The sequence below is a fragment of the Ascaphus truei genome, chromosome 5 (assembly GCF_040206685.1).
Source record: "Ascaphus truei isolate aAscTru1 chromosome 5, aAscTru1.hap1, whole genome shotgun sequence".
Lineage (NCBI taxonomy): Eukaryota > Metazoa > Chordata > Amphibia > Anura > Ascaphidae > Ascaphus > Ascaphus truei.
Window position 1 is genome coordinate 112,687,467 of NC_134487.1, and position 21,682 is coordinate 112,709,148.

The window sequence follows — 21,682 nt, forward strand, 5'->3', positions numbered from 1 at the left end:
TCAGACACATCTCAGATAAGCAGTGGTGAGTTTGCACTCTTGAGCTGGATACTACCCAGGGCATATCCTGCTTTTAAACAGTTGGAAATATCTGCTTGGATACAGTGAGTGCCCCCATTCACTTCTACTACAGTATATATCCATTCCTTTTAGGCTGTAGGAGTTTAACCCCTACACTGCCTGTTCCTATCAGGACTTATAGTGTTAGGGCCAAAGGAAAGGGTATAGCCAGGGGCACTAAGCTACTTATATGACCCTGGCATCCACTAAAGGGCATGAGACAAGTTGTTGAAGTGGCTGATAAATCTGAGAGTGTTCCTGCTAGAAACTCTCCTTTATGATCTATCAATGTTTTTTTCAGTACTGTAGCTGGATGAGGGGTATTGATAGAATAAGTCCATGGCCAGTGCTACCAAATAAGAACCAGGTTTGGGGAGAAAAGTCTTCCAAACTATTCAAGGTATTTGTAAAATGTTAATGCTCATTTAGATGTACAGATTTGTAGGACTGGGTACACAATAGAGAAATAAATTAAAGTGCAGGAATGGAGAAAATGTTCTTCTGATTGGATGAATAATGTCATCCGGTCATGTCCCCTGAGATTAGAGACAGCTAAACAAAGATATAGAAAAGCCAATATTGAAGAGAGGGTAGCTGAAAGAGGATGGGAGGGAGATGGAGAGGGGAAGAGGGGGTAGCGGAGCCGTGGACCATTCTCGTCCTCCAGTCCAGATGGAAAAAGTAACCGTCGCTCCTTTCACACATCTGTCCCAATACTAATCCTCATCATAGCATATGTTCATAGTCAGATGTGAAGAACAAGCACAGTCCAATACCTCTTCCGGGCTCCAGATCCCCTCCCCCTGCAGCAGGCCTCTCTCTCCACTGCTGTTGCGGATGGCATCCTGTGTAGGCCCCACCCCGGAAGTTCAGAGGCTTGAAGGCAGGACACAGAAGGTGCGCTCTATGTGCAGGTTAGATGGTGATGTGAAATGCAGGGGGGTGTGATGTGAAATGCAGGGGGGGTGATGTGAGATTCAGAGGGGGAAGGGTGATGTGAGATGAGGGGGGAAGGGTGAAGTGAGATGCAGGGGGGAAGGGTGATGTGAGATGCAGGGGGTAGGGTGATTTGAGGGGCAGAGGGGAGAGGTTGATTTGAGGGGCAGAGGGGAGAGGGTGATTTGAGGGGCAAAGGGGAGAAGGTGATGTGAGGGGTAGGGGGAGAGGGTGATGTGAGGGACAGGGGGAGAAGGTGTTGTGAGGGGCAGGGGGGAAGGTGATGTGAGGGGTAGGGGGAGGGTGATATGAGATGCAGCGGGTGATGTGAGGTGTAAGGGGAGAGGGTGATGTGAGTTGCAGCGGGGTGAGATGTGTGGGATGTGCAGGGGAGTATTTTGTGTGGGTGAGGGAGAGATTGGGGCATGAGAGATAGAGGGGGAGACTCACAAAGGCCTCCGGCACTGGGTGTGGGGGGACCCCCTAGATATTCAGGGTTTCATTGGACCAGATAAAACCATGTATTGTATATCTCTGCAGGGAGACAAGAGTATATCTGGGCTGATAACCCACACTGCTGGTAATATACTAACACACTGCACCCCCTATACAGTATATTCTATCTAACCTTGATTCCTTAAAAGGGGAAATGTTATATCTTAGTTATAGAATATTGTTCTATAAATAGTGTCGGCATTCACACCATTTTTTTTCTTTCTAGTAGACGCAAAGTAAGTTATGGTGAGTAAAAAAGTGACAAAACCTTCCACTGTACATACAGCAATTTCAAACGTCTCGGGTCCACAAAACTCCCTTTCTCCACCATTTCTTAGCATACAATGCTTCGACTGCAACCAGGGATTCTGGGTAATGACATACAATCGAGCACTTACAGTGTGACACTTTTTGGTTCTTATCCATTTTTTATCCCAGGCTGTGCTGAAAAAGCTGTGTAATACGGCATGTATACGCTTAAATGGATCCATGTGAATAAGAAGCAAGAGGTGACACACAGTGAATGGGGAAAGGCAGGTGTGTGGCCCTGTCTGTGAAGTATCTGTAGCCCTGTTTCCCCCACCCCTAAGTGAGATCAGGGGGGTGGGCTGTAAATAGCTACTGTGCTGCCATTTACCTGTTGGCTCGCAGGAGCCTAAGCCTCCACCACTGGGAGCCTGGGATGTGTAGATGATGCAACAGCGCCTCCACCCAGAAGGGATCCGCACATTTCGTGGGATAGCCGTTCCCGGGAATACACCATAAGTAAACACGCACACCAAGATATGCAACTGTATTTACTAAGGGTAATAGTAGTGTCTATAACACTCATCCATAGAATGGGCAGGTCACCCAATACATCACAGTAACATAATACAGAGTACTAACAGCTCTATACATAACATAACATACATTGGGTGCAAGGGCACCGATATCCCCTTTTCAGACCCTTGGCCTTTTCGCCCCCAAAGTAACCTAACCACATAGTGCCCACGATAATTGGGTGCTTGGCACCCAGCGTCCCAGTGTCCTGGCCCATTCCCACTCCAAATGTGTGGCAGCGCTGCCCACGTGTGTATGGTTGGTGCACTTATACATACCTGCCCGGGCACACATCCGCGCCCGGGTGTAAAGATCTTCGAAAAGGGTCTGACGCAGGAACAGAAATCCTGTAGAACTGTAGTTCCCAAGGAGGCTCTTGCCTATGGAGATCGCGTTGGGGCCTCCATAATGGCCGTCTACTCTCTTCTCCCTTCGCCTGCGCATAGTGTAATGGCCCGCCGTGCCTGACTCTGTGCATGCGCAACCTGCCATTGCCAGCCCTAACATAGTGCAGCGCTGTACACTCTGCACCCGCGCCTGCGCAATGGCACCACAGATGGCAGCGCCCGGCGAGGGAAGCTGCCTGCTATGCCTCCTCTGCCCGCTCGCCTCTCCTGGTACGTACGCCCGCAATCGGGAAATCGTGCATGCGCACACGTAACTGGCGCAACCCCCTGAAGCTCTGGAGGCACGGGGGTGGCCGGAGAGCCGGAGGGGACCTGGCTACATATGAATGTGCTTGGAAGTGGAATTTTTCATTTTTGTATTAGTTTCTCTCTGATTGGCAGTATGCATGAGTGCTCCGTCGGACTAGACTATAAATCACACATCCACGATTTCCACACCGGTGATTTTCACTCAAGTGATTTAGATTACTTAAGGTGGTAGATTGATACATCCACCAGCTAACCTTGCATATTTATTCCAGCACAGAGAATATGGCAGTACTCTTTCACAAAGCGCCCTGTGTGTGAAACGTGTTAGAGTGGTTCTGTGTTTTTTGGCTGCTATGCTGTTCCTCATCTTTCAATAAATTATGTTTTTGCCAGCAAGTTTGATTCTTCATGATTAATTCCTATATAATCTGCTAATTCATTCTATCATGATTGCTGTTTCTTCTCCCTTGTTATTTGATGCTGACCTACGACTAACCCCTACCAACCCAAACTCCTTATCATGCAGGTATATAATGGCAACTGTGAAGGAAAGGGCATATATATTAAGGGGGGAATAACACAGGAAGAGACCTGCTTTGAGAAAAAACAGGAAATGACATTTTAGTTTTGCTTTACTTTTGATTGGCTATATAGTTACCATCACATGGTCCATAACAACCCAGAACGCAAGTGGTCATTGGACACTGATTTGTGGAATCTCCAACTGAGAAAAATATTTTCTTCCTCAAAGTAGCAAAGGAAATACTCATTTAAATATCCTTTGAAGTTTCAATACTCATCCTGATAAAGTGGTTATGTACAGTTCATTTTGCTAGTGCACTGATCAGATTGTTTGGCTCTGAACAGTTTGTACTGTATGGAATTTCTCAATACCATGCAAAAGCAAATGGTCACTGGATTTAGATTTGGGGAATACGATCAATTCAAATGTTTGCGGGTGTCAGATTTGAGACCTGTGCTCAACCTTGATATTTTCATTTGAGTTTTTATTTGATAGATTTCTCTTTTTATTGTTGCTCTAACCTGTTAAAACTGCAGTTCATGCAATATCCTGCATGTGTTTTTTTTTAATAAATCAGTTCTGTAGTAAGAAAAAATACTTTTAGCATTTTCTGTTTTAAAAAAAACAACTTTGAAAGACGAATTTTCTTGTATTCTATTTTAACAATCCAAAGAAATAACTGTCCTGCGCTTCGGTAGTCAGTAATGGCACCTATGGTGTCAGCATTGTCATGTAGGGCTGGGAAAGAGGGAGCTATGCATGGCCATTAAAAGACCGGAGTAGGAGGGAAATATAATAACCCTTACCTATGACGCAACTCCGGTCTGGGTCCTGCTCTCCTCTAATCTTCAGCTCCCGCGTGCAGCCTTCTGTAGGTATGCAAGAAATGGAAGGCTCCGGCGCAACTGCGCATGACAGACTCCAGACAGCTCCCGGATGAATTCAACAAAACTTTATTCGCACATTACACACTGGGCCTACACCACGATCACCCCTCTACGCGTTTCACGCTCTAGTACAGCGCTTCATCTCGGAGTGGGCACCCACTCCGAGACGAAGCGCTGTACTACAGCGTGAAACGCGTAGAGGGGGAGATCGTGGTGTAGCCCCAGTGTGTAATGTGCGAATAAAGTTTTGTTGAATTCATCCGGGAGCTGTCTGGAGTCTGTCATGCGCAGTTGCGCCGGAGCCCTTCCATTTCTTCTATTTTAACAAGCATGCTTGTTCCTATAGCAACGAATTACATTCCCCATATTTAAAGATGTCGCCAAACTTTGTCGATCAATAGACGGAGAACGAATTGACCGGCAGCAATGCAGTTTTTTAGGTAAGTAGAGATTGCCCACGTAAAACTATTGAAGTTAAAAAAAAAAAAAAAACGGGAGCCTGAACTGCAGCTTTAATCCCAAGTATAAACCTGTCATTTGTTAAAGTTATTGTGACTTCAGGGAACTAAAAAAAAAAATAATAATAAAAAAAACTGACTACTCTATTGTATGTCCTTAAAATGCATGTAATTTACCTGACTTGGAACACAAAAAGAAAAGGGTTCAGGGGTAATTAAAAAAAATGTCGCTGAATCTGAACCTCTAAATCTGTTGCTGGCATGTAAAAGTTAGCGCACTGTAATTTCTATTTTAACATGCTTGAAATATACTGTAATGATACACTTAAAAATATATGGGTAGTGTAATTTCCTTTATTTGAATCTCGAATAGAAATGGCAGAATGGATTAAAGTCAAAATAAAATATAATTTGATCGAGAGCTCTTTTTTTCCCACAGATGCTGCTGTTAAACTGAGAAAAATACTGTTTTTCCTCAAAGTAGTAAATGAAATACTAATTTAGATATCCTTTGAAGTTTCAGTATTCATCCCGATAAAGTGGGTGCACAGTTCATTTTGCTAGTGCACTGATCTGATTGTTTGGTCGGTAGATATCTGTACAGTATGGCATTTATTAATAATATGAGAAAGTATAAACACATTTTAAAAGACAATGCTCCAGGCTTGGATGTTGTTAAATGAGGAAGGGAAGGTTATTTCAGTTTCATAAACCTTTCTATTATTTTTTAGAAAGTAGATTTTCAACTAGAACTGAGGTCCAAGATAATATTGATTCATTACCAACTCCATTCATGACAAAGTAAATGTCTTAATTCATTAATTCATTCATTTTCTAAATTTCCACGTGTACAAGTATCATGCAGAGAAACTGTATTTATTGTGAAATAATATAGTTCCAATAAGTTGTGATTTGGGGAAAAAAACATTTAAGAATCACGAAAAAAGACACATTTATGTTAATGGCCATATTTTTCCAATATATTTATCACACAAATATGTTTTTAATTGTTAATAAAATAACCATAAATCACAGTTACCTATAAATTACATACACTTTATTATCTGATTTACTTTGTTAGTAATAAGATCCTCTTTTGAGTATGTAGGGCCTTCTTGCTTTGCTTACATGTGTTTGTCTTTTGAGAATGTAAGGAGTTTTTCTCTTCATGATATCTTCTTTTTCATTTTTGGAACTGTTTGGGTCCAAGTAGTCTTGTTGGAGTAACTGTAATACAGAAGGATAAAACATATATAATACTTAATCCAGAACTTCATTGAATTTATGTTTAATTTAAAAAATGTTTATAACTACAGATGTACAAAAAACACACAGATAAGTGATCACAGATGATCACAAAAAGCCCCCAATAACTGCACTCAAAATAGGTCACACTACCAATAATAGTGTCAACTCAATGAAAGCCAAAAAATAGCCTAACCCATAAATGGGGTCAACCGCTAAGAGTGCATGAAAATAATAAAGTTTTATTAAACCAATCATTAAAACCCGACGAATGAACCATAAAAGTACATGAATAAAATCCCCATACGTTGGATGGAGGCAAGAAAAGGTAAGTGATGTGTTATAATGCCTAAATAGCAAAAAACAATAATAGTGCTGTAATCAGGTATACAGCCACATGTAAGCTGTGCACAAGGCTGTGCACACGTAAGATCACAATGCAGAGCCTACGGCAGAAAAGCAATACTTATGACCACCAGCAGAATCAGAACAGGCCATACAGCAAGGTAAGTATACGACATGTAAGCATATAGTGTATGTATGCATGTGTACAGCTGCAGCCCAGGAGAGTAACCGGAGCAGACTTTGCCTCCAGACACCACCGCATGATCGTCAACGTGCTGACGTTACGCTACCCCGACGTACGTTTCGCGCGTCACTGCGTGCTTTCTCAAGGGGGAGGAGTGAAACGGGACGAACTGTGTGACCTAATATACCCTCCCCAAATGAGGAGGGGCGGACTATTTGCTCATTATGGTACTTTGTAGTACAGAGCAATGTGGGTGTAGGAATATATATTAAACCTAAAGTATCACTGCGACAGATAGACTCAGGAATCAGGGGAGGGTGGGGTGGGGGAGGTGGGAGAAGGAAAGGGAAAGGAAGGAAAGGGAAGGGAAAACAAATAAATAAATAAATAAAAAATACTAAAATGACATATACAAAAATACCCCACATAAAATAATAGAGGATCCCTGAAAGGGATCTAAAGTGAAATAATGTACAGGATATTGTGCAAAGCAAAGTATACAATAATGCACACATAGGCCAATAGGCACTAAAAATGACAGAGACAGGGAGACGCCAGGTGGATATAGGATAGTATATAGGTGTAGGAGTGGACTACTCTGACGGATTCGCCTATAGAGTCAAAACGGAACCTACTAAGCTGATGGTAAATAGCGAGGCCCTATATACCGGGATCCCTCTAAACCCCAGGGGAAAAATATATATATATATATATATATATATACATATGTTTTCCAAACAATAAAACTGAGGAATCAAAGGAAGGATGAGAAAATGAAACCTTCGTTAAGTCCATGGGGTGTAAGTGTGTTTAATGTATATATCCACCTACATTCGCATTGTCACAGTTTAGTATCCCAGTTGCCCTTGCGTGGGCCCCAGGGTATGTGCGCAATGCCCATAAAGCGTAGATTCGAAGCGTCTCCCTGATGTGTTGTCATTTATGTGTCTGACAACCAGTGTGTCAAGTCTATTCTGAACCGAACCCAGATGTACCAGGATGCGTACCTTGAAGGCTCTGTGGGTTTCCCCAATATATTGTTTTCCGCAGGAGCACTGGATCAAATACACTACCCCTGTAGTAAGACAGTTGATAAAATCTTTGGTAGTGTAGATAGTTTGTGATTTTGAGTCAGTAAAAGTTTTACTGACTTTAATTGATGGACAGGCCTTACAACGACCACAGGTGTATGTCCCACATGGTTTGTTACCTAGCCATGTACGTGTGGGTTTTTGCTGGAAATGACTCCTTACCAGACGGTCACGAAGATTGCGTGCTCTATGGCTAACCATATTCAGTGTAGTCTGTAGTATTTTTGACAAATCGTCATCTTGGAGTAAGATATGCCAGTGTTTGTTTAAAATCTGGCGGACAGATTGCCACTGGCTACAGAAGGTGCCGATAAAGCATATCGTTTGTACCTTTTCATTATCACCACGATGCTCAATAAGCAAAGTTGGTCTTGGAGTATTAAGTGACCTGTGATAGGCTTTATTAATGACTGATTTAGTATACCCCCTTTCCGAGAAACGTTCAGTAAGGTCTTTGGCCTGGGCCTTTAATTCTGTTATGCTAGAGCAGTTTCTCTTTAAACGGAGAAATTGACCTGTAGGAATATTATGTATCAATTGTCTAGGGTGGTGACTATCTGCCTTCAATAAACTATTCGTAGCGGTAGGTTTACGGTAAATTGACGTTTCTAACTTGCCACCCTCCTGTAAGTTGGTTACTCTCCTTGTCTGCAGCTGTACACATGCATACATACACTGTATGCTTACAGGTCGTATACTTACCTTGCTGTATGGCCTGTTATGATTCTGCTGGTGGTCATACTGTACGTATTGCTTTTCTGCCGTAGGCTCTGCATTGTGATCTTACTGTACGTGTGCACAGCCTTGTGCACAGCTTACATGTGGCTGTATACCTGATTACAGCACTATTGTTGTTTTTTGCTATTTAGGCATTATAACACATCACTTACCTTTTCTTGCCTCCATCCAACGTATGGGGATTTTATTCATGTACTTTTATGGTTCATTCGTCGGGTTTTAATTATTGGTTTAATAAAACTTTATTATTTTCATGCACTCTAGTGTGACCTTAGCGGTTGACCCCATTTATGGGTTAGGCTATTTTTTGGCTTTCATTGAGTTGACACTATTATTGGTAGTGTGACCTATTTTGAGTGCAGTTATTGGGGGCTTTTTGTGATCCTCTGTGATCACTTATCTGTGTGTTTTCTGTGCTATTCCCTCTCCCATGCACCAGGTAGCTTTTCTGTTGTCTTTTACTGAGCGAGCGACGTGTTCATCTGTGTGTTATATAACTACAGATGTAGCAAGGGGCCCTAGATTTGTCAGTTGCATGAAGATATTTTATAAGGTGTAGGGTGGGACTCATCATATCCCAGGTGTGCTCCTTTCAGAGCACAGTTTACTCTTCCTATGTTATTAGGAGGGTGCTTTGAGGGGATATATATAGTGCTTGGGACACTAGTAAAATTGCTCTCACTCTCTCAAAGACAGCCATGTACAGCATATAACATTCCAGCAGAAGGAGACTGCTACATGACGATCAATAAAGATTTTCTGAGAGTATGAAGAATGATGTTTAGTATGAATATGTAATGTAGATATGTATGCTTAAAACTATCTAGGCTGCAAAACAAATAGCATCAGTATTACTGTGCCATGGAAAAATTATATTGTAAGTTTTTTTGTTTTATTAGTATAATAACTCTGCTGTTATCTTTGCCCTAGTTTTGCAGCTGGAAGATTTTGATATGTAGCCCACAAATCCTAAGGGCAGCGGGAGTAATAGACAACCATGAACAACTAGAAAATCTGCACAAAATGTGTGGGATCAGGAAAATTACTTGTTTATGGTCATATTGGTTACAAGCTCTACAGTCATTCAGCTCACACTGGACTCTTTCTGGTACCTTGCATTGGCTAACCCAGGGGTGTGCAAACAGAGGGGCACAACATTTTCTGGGGGGACCTTGGTGCTTACAGAGGCCCCGCATTCTTCCCCACATATAAATTAAATGCCAGGGGAGCGCAATGTTTCTGAAAGACCATAACCTTGTCTCCTGCGGCCTCTGGCGATGTGTCACCGTGGCATCAAATGACACCATGATGTCACATGATGTTGTGACAACAGAAAACGGTGGTGAAAACGTAAGGGTGGGGGGAGGGGCTGGGTGGGAGAGCAGGCAGGGGGTAGACAAAAAAATTTGTGTACCCCTGGGATAACCCACTTGATATGATGTGTTTACAGTAGTTCCAAAATTACCAAACAGTTCTAAGCATTTCAGCTCTGCAACAGACCTAATCACCAATCCATTCTCCATTTAATAAATAGGGCTTTAAATGTGATTGCTGCCTTATCAGTCCTAGAAACAAAAAGATTTTAGCAGTGACATTTTTCTTTGGACTAATATACAGTAAGCATTCTTCATAGATGGCCTGTACAGGGAAGAGGCATGCTGCCATAATCTTGGGCACAATTAATGAATTACAGTATGTGAGTGAAAGATGGATGATATATATATAAAATAAAATGTGCCGCCTCTGTGTATATATATATATATATATATATATATATATATATATATATATATATATAGAGAGGCGGCACATATATATATATATATATATATACAGAGGCGGCACATTTTATTTGAGTGCGGCTAGCTCCGCAAGCCTGGGGATGCCCCGGCATGCTAGCCGCACTCCCTCGGCGTGCCGCGCGTCATCGACGCGCGGTCACGCGTCATCGGGTGCCTGCACCCCCTGCACGCGTGTCCAGGGCTCCCCGAGGGAGCCCTGGTGTCCCGCGATGTGGGGGACGGCGGCAGGGGCTTCCGGGGGACCCGGCGGACCCGGCAGCGGGAGGTAGAAAGCCCCGATCGGAGGGCGCTCCTCCGTGTCTTCGGCGCGCGCCCGGCACCCTCTGGCGCGCGCCAGGTTACTGCTGCGGCCGAGAACGGGCAAATGCTCGAATAAACTCGGCCGCAGCAGTATATATTTACGAAAAAGGGGAGACATAACCTCGCATCCACTCCAATAGAATTACTGTCACCATAAGCCAATATATACTGTAATAGCAAAATTGCTAAATTGGCGGTGCTCACGGGTCAATAATAGTATAATGACCAAAGAAAAAAGAAAATTGTGTATAAACTTATCAAAATGTGGCGCTCAGTGTATATGGTTTAAATCAACATCAAATAAACCCACAGTGTTAAAATAGATAAGAAAATAAACAGTGATACTTATACAACCACGTGTATTCAATGCTGCTGTGACTTGATGCAGGACTGCTCTTTCAATCCTCATAGGCAAGTGAAGGGTGAAAATCATCAAGAAGCGCAAATCATGTGGAAAATAAAGAAAGACAACAAACTTAGGGCTCGTTCAGGGAGGCAGCTGAGGACTCGGAGGGGGGGCGTGCGGGAAGCAGTGCTGGGAGTTTGCTGGCGACATGTGATTATCCCCCAGCTGCCTTTTCAGCGTTGGGGAGGGGGCGGGGCTACAGGCTGCAGGGTAAAGTATCCAAGCTGCAGCCATGAAATCATTCTGAAGAATGATTTCATTGGCTGCCTTGGTCCCTGTGACGCGGCTTCAGCTCCAAGAAACGAAATTTTCATTTACTGAGCTGTCGTCAGCGGCAACGCCTGGCTTCGGAGGCAGGGCAGTAGCTACCTTGAAAACAAGTATTCAAATTGAATACTTTGTTTCTCACTGCAGCAAGCACGTCAGCACGCCCTCCCTCCGAAGCCAGCACCCTGAACGAGGCCTTATGGTGCAGTATTTTGTGAACTTTGTGTGATAAATGGCTGTGGTTAGGTGCTCAGAATACTCACAAACGTGAGAAGTACGCAGGCATATAAAGGTATCTTTAACCCATGGGATGAGGCCAATTAGTAGGATAGGAACCGCACTGCTAATCAGGTATACTGTAGCGCTCTGGTACACTTGCGTCCCCTTAGAAATAAAATGAACCGGACATAGTGCAGACTGTACATAGAATATTTATAAAAACAAGCAAAATCCAATCAACTCACATGGTGATGGAAAGAAACAAGCGTGTAGATCACAAAGTGGATCTCTGCAAGACCGGGAGAGTGGTATCTCTGCTTTTCCTCTGTTCAGCTATGCGTGTCACGGATGCGTCTCACCGAGGACCGGAAGTGACGTCATCCGCTCTCAGAGGCTCCGGTTTCGTCTCAGGGCATCACTCTACGCGTTTCACCTTGTAGGTTTCTTCAGGAGTGATTTTCCATAGTGTATGAGCAACTTATATACTCTAATCTCTACTCTCATAGGTGGGGAGTGAATTGGATAATGGAACACATTTAATTGAGATGGCCAAATGCTGATATAGACAATTAATACATCTAGGTATAAGCAATCAGTATATCTACATAGATGCAGGTGATACAGGTTAAAACATTTAATATATGAGTACTTGATTAAAAACATGTTTACACATAAGATAAAAAATGGCATTTAATAGCCATTGGTGGATAGCCTAAGCTGTAGGCAAAATTAAATCTGTTGCATCTGACATATGCACAGACCCAAAAATCCTAAGGATATAATGACATTTATTACTATCCCTAAAAAAGCTACAGCTTTTACAGCCCTTCTTAAAAGGGAATCATTTTGGATGTTTGAGCTAAATACATTGGCACCCTCAGGTTTAAATTTGGATTTTGATCTTAAACCATTTTTATAACATATATAAACATCATTATTACTATGGTTTTTGTCTCATCCACTAATTATGTTTCATCTTTGTTCTTTCCATTAGATTTTGTTCCTTCTACTTAATTTGCGTCATTATATTTTATGTATTTTATTTATTTTAGCTTTTTTAGGGATAGTAATAAATGTCATTATATCCTTAGGATTTTTGGGTCTGTGCATATGTCAGATGCAACAGATTTAATTTTGCCTACAGCTTAGGCTATCCACCAATGGCTATTAAATGCCATTTTTTATCTTATGTGTAAACATGTTTTTAATCAAGTACTCATATATTAAATGTTTTAACCTGTATCACCTGCATCTATGTAGATATACTGATTGCTTATACCTAGATGTATTAATTGTCTATATCAGCATTTGGCCATCTCAATTAAATGTGTTCCATTATCCAATTCACTCCCCACCTATGAGAGTAGAGATTAGAGTATATAAGTTGCTCATACACTATGGAAAATCACTCCTGAAGAAACCTACAAGGTGAAACGCGTAGAGTGATGCCCTGAGACGAAACCGGAGCCTCTGAGAGCGGATGACGTCACTTCCGGCCCTCGGTGAGACGCATCCGTGACACGCATAGCTGAACAGAGGAAAAGCAGAGATACCACTCTCCCGGTCTTGCAGAGATCCACTTTGTGATCTACACGCTTGTTTCTTTCCATCACCATGTGAGTTGATTGGATTTTGCTTGTTTTTATAAATATTCTATGTACAGTCTGCACTATGTCCGGTTCATTTTATTTCTAAGGGGACGCAAGTGTACCAGAGCGCTACAGTATACCTGATTAGCAGTGCGGTTCCTATCCTACTAATTGGCCTCATCCCATGGGTTAAAGATACCTTTATATGCCTGCGTACTTCTCACGTTTGTGAGTATTCTGAGCACCTAACCACAGCCATTTATCACACAAAGTTCACACAATACTGCACCATAAGTTTGTTGTCTTTCTTTATTTTCCACATGATTTGCGCTTCTTGATGATTTTCACCCTTCAAAGAAAAAAGAAACCCGCTTATGAGCACTCAGGTATACCATATGAAAAAATACCAGTTTTATTGATTGACACAATGAGAAATAGTAAACAGAACAAAAATATTAAAAACAAATTAGGCTAGGACCTCTGACACGAATACTACCCAATAGAAACACTGTAGCACTTAATAGGGATAAACTGTCAATGTAAAACCTATTGTCTATAATACACAAAGATACATAGAACACTTTAGCTAATCAATATCTCTCTAACAGGCTATTGAGATTCCAGATAAATGAAACATGCATAAAATAATTAGCGTCTGGATATGGTATACCTGAGTGCTCATAAGCGGGTTTCTTTTTTCTTTGGTCATTATATATATATATATATCCCTGGTAAGAAATGGGGCTATAGTTCTATCCTCCTCCTGGTATAATCCCTGCTAAGGGCAGGTTGCCAGGAGTTATCATGGGTTTCCACCACTTCAAGCACTTGCCCTGAATGGTGGAGGTAGGTCACCTGACCCTGTGTCCAATCAAGAGGCATAGGGGCGATGCCTGCTGATATCATAAAGAGCAGTGCATTTCCTATTTAGTATGTAGAGTCTGACAGTCATTCAGGAGTGTGAGAGTTAGTGTTAGGGAGCAGAGGAGTGAGCAGCTTATGAGTAGAGCTGATAGGATATAGTGAGGTGGACCAAATAACTCTCACCCTGCTTAGGGGGTGAGGGAAGAGCTAGCCCCACTCTGGATGGCCCTAAGGTCCAGAGTGGAGGCAGGGACCATCACTAAGGAGAACAGCTGGTGGCATTGTAAATCAACTGTACCTGTCTGCTGCTGCGAGAGACTGAGTACTAAAGGAGTCTACTGTTTAAAGAGAACCTTGTGTGAGACTGGAATATCTCATCCCTGGGAGGGGGGATTTCTGTGGTAGGGATTGCACCCCGCATCCCTGGGGCTTACTACAGATGGATGCACTGCACCATTGAAGGAGAACGAAGGCAACCACCCCAGTAACCTGTCCTGTTGTCCCCCATGTCATCACAGGAGACTCAGGCCCTCCTGTTGCCAGCAGGTATTCACCACACCGAGACATGTAGCCAGACCATAGAACACCTTAGGGGGTCCAATCTGCGACTGGGTGGGGGTCCATGGGTTATAGTTGGAGGCACTGCTGAGATAAACAGGACAGGTTTTCAGCGAAGCAGAGCTGAAAGTAGTATGTACACTTTCAAAGCAAGTGCTGCAGAAGGATGGAAATTTTTGAAGACTAGGGGTAGTCAGGAGAGACTGTCCTCTCGCAAAGTACACCCTAGGTGCCCTAGGAGGGTGATGTACATTTGGATACACTAGGCTATAAAGTAGCTGTTCTAGTCGCCTTGAGGCAGATAGTGTAGGATACCTGTGGGGGTAGCCTGTTAACAGAGGTGAGGGACTTCAACATAGGGTCTGCACTATGAGTGGCCAAAATTAGGTTGACGCCAAGTACTTAGGAATGCCAAGTACACTAGCCAGTATCCAGAAAACACACCACAGAGTGCTTGTAATGAACCATCAGCGAGTGCGGTGTACAAGGAGAGAGTTCTGCCTAGCCTGGGGTACGCCATGCGTTATATTCATTGGTTAGAGCACCATTGAAAGTAGTAAGTGTCTAGGCTTAGAGGCACCATAGGCACTGAGAGTAGCGCTATCGTGGGCTTAGAGGGCTCACTAAAGATGGCGGCGAAAGATACATGTGCTCTGCGGGGCATGGAGGAGGTTAAAATGGTGACGGCTGCGCCATTCACTGCAACGCGGGTTGCAGCTGATCCAAAATGGCGACTTCCGCCAAGCCTATATCGTGCACGTGCTGCGTGCAAGCAGGCTGCACGAGAAATGTGGCGAGAGATGTGCAAGGGTTTGGTGCCAAAATCAGAACCCCAGCCAAAAGAAAGGAGCGGCGCGAAAGCTGAAGCAGCACCCACCTGTGCAGTGACTGGCCGATGGACGAAGCCACGTCACACAAAGAGAGAGAGTGCCCCTCCTCTAGTTTCCACCAGAGGGAGGGGGCACACTGAGAACCAATCCCAACCGTCCTCCCCAGCGGAAGGAGGGACAGGAAGTTAGGCTGAGGAACTTCACTTCTGCTCGACTGGTGAAGGAGAAGGAGCTAAGTGTGAAAACAGTAAGCTGAGCGAATCAATCCCTCCGCAAAAGATGGCTGACTTAAGTGTGATGATTTATCAGCTTCCAGGAGGCCTCCTGGTTGTAGAGGTTGATGGCCGCAAATATCTGCGGTGCCTGTGCGTCCAATGCAGGTCACCCGGATCGGCCCAAGTACTACGGCACGGTGCCAACAGTGTGGCACGTTCTACCTCTGGCCTATCGAGCCATGCCCTACAATAGTGACCCCAAGAGATGCCTCTCCAGCGACGCTGATCGAAGTGGAGGAGGCAGATGCGAAAGCTGCCCTGGTTCCACATATCACCCCTGCGGTAGGGACCCAGGCCCAGCCACCAAGAGATGCCCGACGGAGGAGAGCGCGACCACAGTGGAGGTACCGGAGCGGGCCATTTCGTACCCATACTCACTAGCGGTGCCGCAGGGACTCGAGGTGATTCCCCAGTGGAGGGGCCATTGCAGTCCTCGTTGGATGATGAGAGAGACAGCCTGACATTGGTGGTGATGCGCCGGCCGGCGGACCACCCCAGCTGTAAAGAAGAGGTTCCACTTACCCCTGAGATGGAGCAGACGAGTCTGGAGACACCCCGACGGCGAGTGCTGGTGCGGCCTGAGCCACGTAGAAGTCCCACGGCCGTGGCGACTCCCAGTGCGGCGGAGATGGGACCCGTGACGCTCCGGAGGAACCAAAGAGCATCGCAAGACAGCGGAGCGGTAAGAGGACACCACCACACCCTTATTCCCACCAGGTGAAGGAGGAACCTGTGGAGAGTGAAGGGCTTGAGGCCTACCTGCCCGTCCGCAACCCTGATGGTCCACCGCTGCCCCTTCCGGTTCTCAACGCATTTCCGGTGCGGAACCCAGGAGCGGATGGAGATTCCGCGACGACCAACGATGACGTCACTTCCAGGTCGGATTGGTGCAGAGGCACGGAAGCTTTGATTGATTCAATAAGGAGAGCTGGGCTGGAAGCCAAGTTCGAGGAGATTAAGGCTCAAGTAGCCATGTGGGGAGCCTGAAGCGCGGCCGCAAAAGATGGAAAGAGAGTACCTACCGGTTGTGGCATCGCCCGACTCAGAGACACTGTACTGACTATGGTGATCATGCGGTCACCGCCACTAGTGCCATTGCCCTGGCCACTGCCCCTGCCCCGTCACGTGTCGTGCCACCGGGTCCTAGTGGGAGTAAGCTGGATAAGACGCCAAAGTTTTCAACTGATTGGTGGGATTGGGTGACAAGTGATGAGGGTTCTGATGGGGAGATACCGTTGTCAAGTGTTGTACATGTACCTAACCCCACTGTGTTTAATCCTGTTCCTAGAGGTAGGGCCCGAGGGTCCCAGTCTACTGCAAAAGTGGGTCCCGTAAGTCCCATGGCACCTAAGATGAATCCCACGGTTTACAAGAATGTCATTAGAGGGAGGGGTAAAGGCTTGCACTCTACTGAGGCAGCGACATCTGGTGTGTCCTCAAGAGCAGAGTCTGAGGAAGGTCTGAGTGTGTCATCCTCATATGAGCACCGAGATAAATGGTGGGCACCGTTATTCACAAGGTATGATGAGGGGATGGACCGCACCAGATTTGTATTGATAAAGAAAGATACTGTAGATTACTAGTGGGACGCAGGCACCTATTCTCCACAGGAGGTTTCCGATGAGTTAGATAACAGGTGGAGAGACATTATGCATAAAGTAATTACCCCCAAAGGCTCATCTATTCTGTATGATGATATTGCGCCTGAGGAGCCAAAGTACTGGGTACTGCCAGGAAAGGCTGGGAACCGGAAACTTATTAAGTTAAGTCGAGCAGATAGAGCCATAGCGGCGAGATACCGGCAGTCTCATGGTTATGAGTTTCCATACGTGCCAGAGCCGATTATGCAGGAGATTGAGGACCAGAAAGACACCTAGCTCAGAGATGCAGTCCTTGAGCACTTAAGAATTAAGTTTGGTAGCACTGCTTACTTGAGGGAGGACAAAATATGTTCTGTAATTAAATCTTGGAGTACAGGCAGGGACATATTCATGCATAACATATTGTACAGACCGGAGAATGGGCCTGTGCAACCTTTCTTTGTTAAGGTTGTGGATCACAATGGGCGGGAAGGGAAGAAGCCTGATCCCCGTCATTATTATTGAAGTTAAGAGTTCTCCATGTTGGGAGTTTCCCGCTGTTATGTCACCATCATGGGTGTTACAGTCTCGTGTACACAATATTAACCAATTATGTTTTGTATGTTCAGATTGTTCACCTGCAGGATGTATGTGGAGAGAGAAAGTTTAGGTTGGTGGGGTTTGAATTCATGGCACCTAGCTATCGCTATCAGAAGCAGTTCTCCTAGCTGAGAGCTACATGCACTGCTGGGCTGCCCCCAGTGCGCTAGGATAGCTTTGATCTATGCTCAGCTTATGGTACCGATCTAACTTGTTGGCAATTAACCTCACTGATGCAGCCCCTCACTTCTTACTGAAGGACAGCCCTTTCCTCCTGACCTTTGCCAGATCAGGTGTGTTCACAGGTATTGGTCCATGCATTGTATAGAGGAGTGTTTGGGAGGGACTGACTATAAGTCAATGGGGACCCTACTGAATATGATTCCTCTTCTTCCCCCTCTTTTTTTTCTTCAAACATTTACAAAATGTAGATTTTTTTTAATGTGAAAATAAACTTCAAATTTCAAAAGGTTTACAAGGGGGATCTTGTCTAAGTTCGTCCTACAAATTTCTGTACAAACTTTTTACAAAAAACTCCTTTATACGACACGTGGAGAGACACCTGTGCACAAAAAAGTAGAAACCTGAGATACGGTAGCTGGGATATATGTTAATTTAGGTATTTCAAGTACAGATGTAGCAAGACTTACTGTCCCCAGCACCATGGTGCTGGGGACAGTGTCTGCTGTGATCGCGCTGGGGGGGGGGGGTCCTTGCTTTCATGTTGGATCACCCGCCGCATTAAACTGTCCAGGCCGCAATCATTAATCTTGTGGAACCGCGATCGGCCTTGGCAACCCAAACAGTAAGTCTTGCTACATCTGTAAAAATGATTTAAATTAACATATATTCCAGTTATCTCAGGTTTATTCTGTTTTGTGCACATATCTCTCTGTCTTTAGCAAAAGCCATATTTCCATTTGGTGGCAAACGCTTTAAAGTTTGCTTGTGTGAACTCTTGTGGGGAAATGTGAAATTGCATACTCACGCTTTTTCTTCAAATATGATGTACTGTAGGTGAATCAGATGGGGTAGATCCTCAGAAGTCTATTAATCACTTAACGAGACATTAATATCTCGTGAAGTGCTAACAAAAATCTTTAAAGTTCCCTAACGAGGCATTAAGTGCCATATTAAAGCCAAGACAGACTGCCGTTAACTTTAATGGACATTAGTGCTTATGACATGTAAAAGAGGTGTGGAACACCTAAACGCATATCCACAGCAGTCTGTTAACGTTAAAGAGGTTTAATGTCATGGTTATAGCTGGGTAGCAGGAAATTAGTTGACCTTATCCGGAGATCTGAAGTGGGACACTTTTACTTCCTATTTTGGCTTAGCAATATAGGAAGCCAAAGTGTACACCCTGGTCTAGGACACCATTTTTTAGCCAAGACCTGTGCATTAACCCGGGGGTGCGCAAAATTTTCTTGCTGCGTCCCCCCCCCCCTCCCTCCCGCCTGCTCTCCTCTGTTGTCACGTCCCCCTCACCTCACTGCGTCAAATGACGCCACGGGGTCATGTGACATCACATCACGTGACCTGTGGTGTCATTTGACAATACACTGCCATAGCAATAATGACGTCACATGACCCCGCAGCATCATTTGATGCCGCATTGCCATGATCATGTGTCCTCAAGCAGGTCGAACCTCTGTAAATAAAGGTTGCAGAGGCCTCGCGCGGTCCCCTGGCATTTAATTTTAATGCCTTGGGGAAGAGTGCGGGATCTCTGCAACCACCTGCGCCCCCCCCCCCATCTGTTTTTGCACCCTTGCATTAACGGAAGTCATTATGCATGCCTCCAAGGGCTTAATACAAATAGCGTAAATACCCAACTACCTATTGAATGTTATAGTGATACAACCACTATGTCATACAAGGGATAAATAATTGACCATGAAAATAATCCAAGGCCCCATGGCCAAACCCCCCCCCCCCGGCTAAATAAATTCAGGCTTGAAGGACTATTTGTTATCCAAAAGTATCTGTGGATCCTCAATGACTGAAGCCCTCGATCCTCAGTTGATAGAATATTGTTCAGTGAGTATTTATTTTCTATCTTCTTTTCTTTCCTTCTTCTCTTGAAACCTGTCTTCTTTTTCTTCAGGTCTAGGATGTTGTTCTTCCGGTCTTCTGAGATGGCTCGAGCCTTATATAGGGCCTTGGATGTCACAGAAGGCTAGACATCACATGGTACAGTACATCAATCAGTTAGAATGCTTGATTTACCATGTGATTACCTCCCTTTTTTTGAGATGCGATGAAAGTAAATCACATGGTACATCAAACAACCATGTGATGTCCGGCTTTCTTTGACATCCCAGGCCCTATATAAGGCTTGGCAATCTCAGAAGACCAGAAGAAGTTGAAGAGGCAACATCCTGGGCCCGAAGAAAGAAGAGGAGAAATAAGAGCTTTCAAGACAAGAAGACTAGAAGAAAGAAGATTATAGGGGTGAGTATTTATTTTCTATCAACTGAGGATCGAGGGCTTCGGGTCAAGTTGAAGATCCAATGTCAGGCACCACGGATGCCTTTGGACAAATAGGACAACGGACCTGGATTTGTTTTTATGATGTGATTGTGTTTGTTTTATGCATTTATTTTTCATGTACTCTGTTGTAATGCTTCTCAATGGGCAAAAGCCCTATTCGCCACGTTTAGCTTAAGGGCTATTGCCCATTAGTCTAGAAGACTGGAAGAGGGTAGGATTATTGGGGGAGTGATGGTAGAGGACGTGGGGTATGGGGGTTGGTTCCCCAAGGAGGGAGGTTAGACTGACAGTGGAGTTAACATGGAATGGGGGCGGGATTACCCCCTTGCATGCCATAGTGGTTGTACCTCTATGATATACAATGGGTAGTAGAGTAGTTAGGCTATTTCTATTAACCCCTTTGTTACCTTATTGGCCATGAAGGATGTATAATCTATACCCTCATGTGCACTATGACTTCCAAGGGGTTAGTACAAATATTTTTATCAAAAAGGCAGATGCCAGGTATATGCTGCATTGCATTGCAATATATACCCGGCATCTTCCTTAGAATATGGCTAAAGCAGGGCAGTGTTACAGAGAGATAGCGCCAGGGTATCTTATCCTGGCATTCGCTGCCTACAACCACGTTAGCCATATGCAAATGAGAGCCCTAACAACCATTGTTTTTGCATATATTTAGCTCTGTCGTTACCAGTTAAACTCTGGGAATCTAACAGACGTTTACTACAGTACTTACTGTAGATAATGTTGCATTAGTAAGCCGCTTTAACAGAATTTTTTTGTATCTACAGTACCTCTTTTTTTGTGTAAATTTTCTAAATTTCGTCCATGAACGAAAATGACATTTTCGTAGCAGATTCAATCTTTGACAAAAAGTTTACCCATATGGGAACCCTTTTTTGGGCGCAATTATTGAAGGTAATACTAATGTAGAAATACTTTCAATTTCTTACAATGCACTTTTCAATATGTGACCACATTTGAAAACGAGTATATTCAGCTCTGAAAGAACATGCTTAAACTACGTCTACTTTAAGTAGGCCCTTTAAAATATATTATTTAACTTAAAAAATCTAAATCAGTTACAGTAAATGAGACATTAGTGTGAGAATGTGAGAAAATTAAAACCAATTAATACATAAAGTGAAATAGGATAGAGTACCTCCCAATGTTGAAAGCCTCTGCTGTGGCAAATTTTCTGAAGCTGGAATATCGTCAACATTGCTTCCAAATTAAATCCATCCATAGAAGTAGGATATTGTTTTCTTATTATGATCTCTTCTTCACCAGTCTCACCTGTTTCCTCAGCTTGGGTATTTACATTATTAATGAGGCCACATACATTTAGAAGGGCCATTTTCCAATATGGAAGTCTTGCTTTACTCACCTAAAAAAAAATATAATATGTATTTATTGTATGACATTTTGTTCAACAGGGTATATAGACCTATCC

The 21,682-nt window shown here is 43.9% G+C and overlaps 1 protein-coding gene across 1 annotated transcript in view; it reads right to left on the minus strand.

Annotated features, from left to right (window-relative positions):
- Nucleotides 1-5,697: 5,697 nt before the first annotated feature.
- NTS (neurotensin) overlaps nucleotides 5,698-21,682 on the minus strand; it is a 47,642-nt gene continuing 31,657 nt past the window's right edge. Inside the window, exons 3-4 of the mRNA XM_075598952.1 lie at nucleotides 21,392-21,616; nucleotides 5,698-6,064 (exon numbers count right to left, since the gene is read on the minus strand). Of these exons, the coding sequence (XP_075455067.1) occupies nucleotides 5,915-6,064; nucleotides 21,392-21,616 (375 nt within the window). The 3' untranslated portion in view covers nucleotides 5,698-5,914. The remainder of the gene's footprint in view (nucleotides 6,065-21,391; nucleotides 21,617-21,682) is intronic.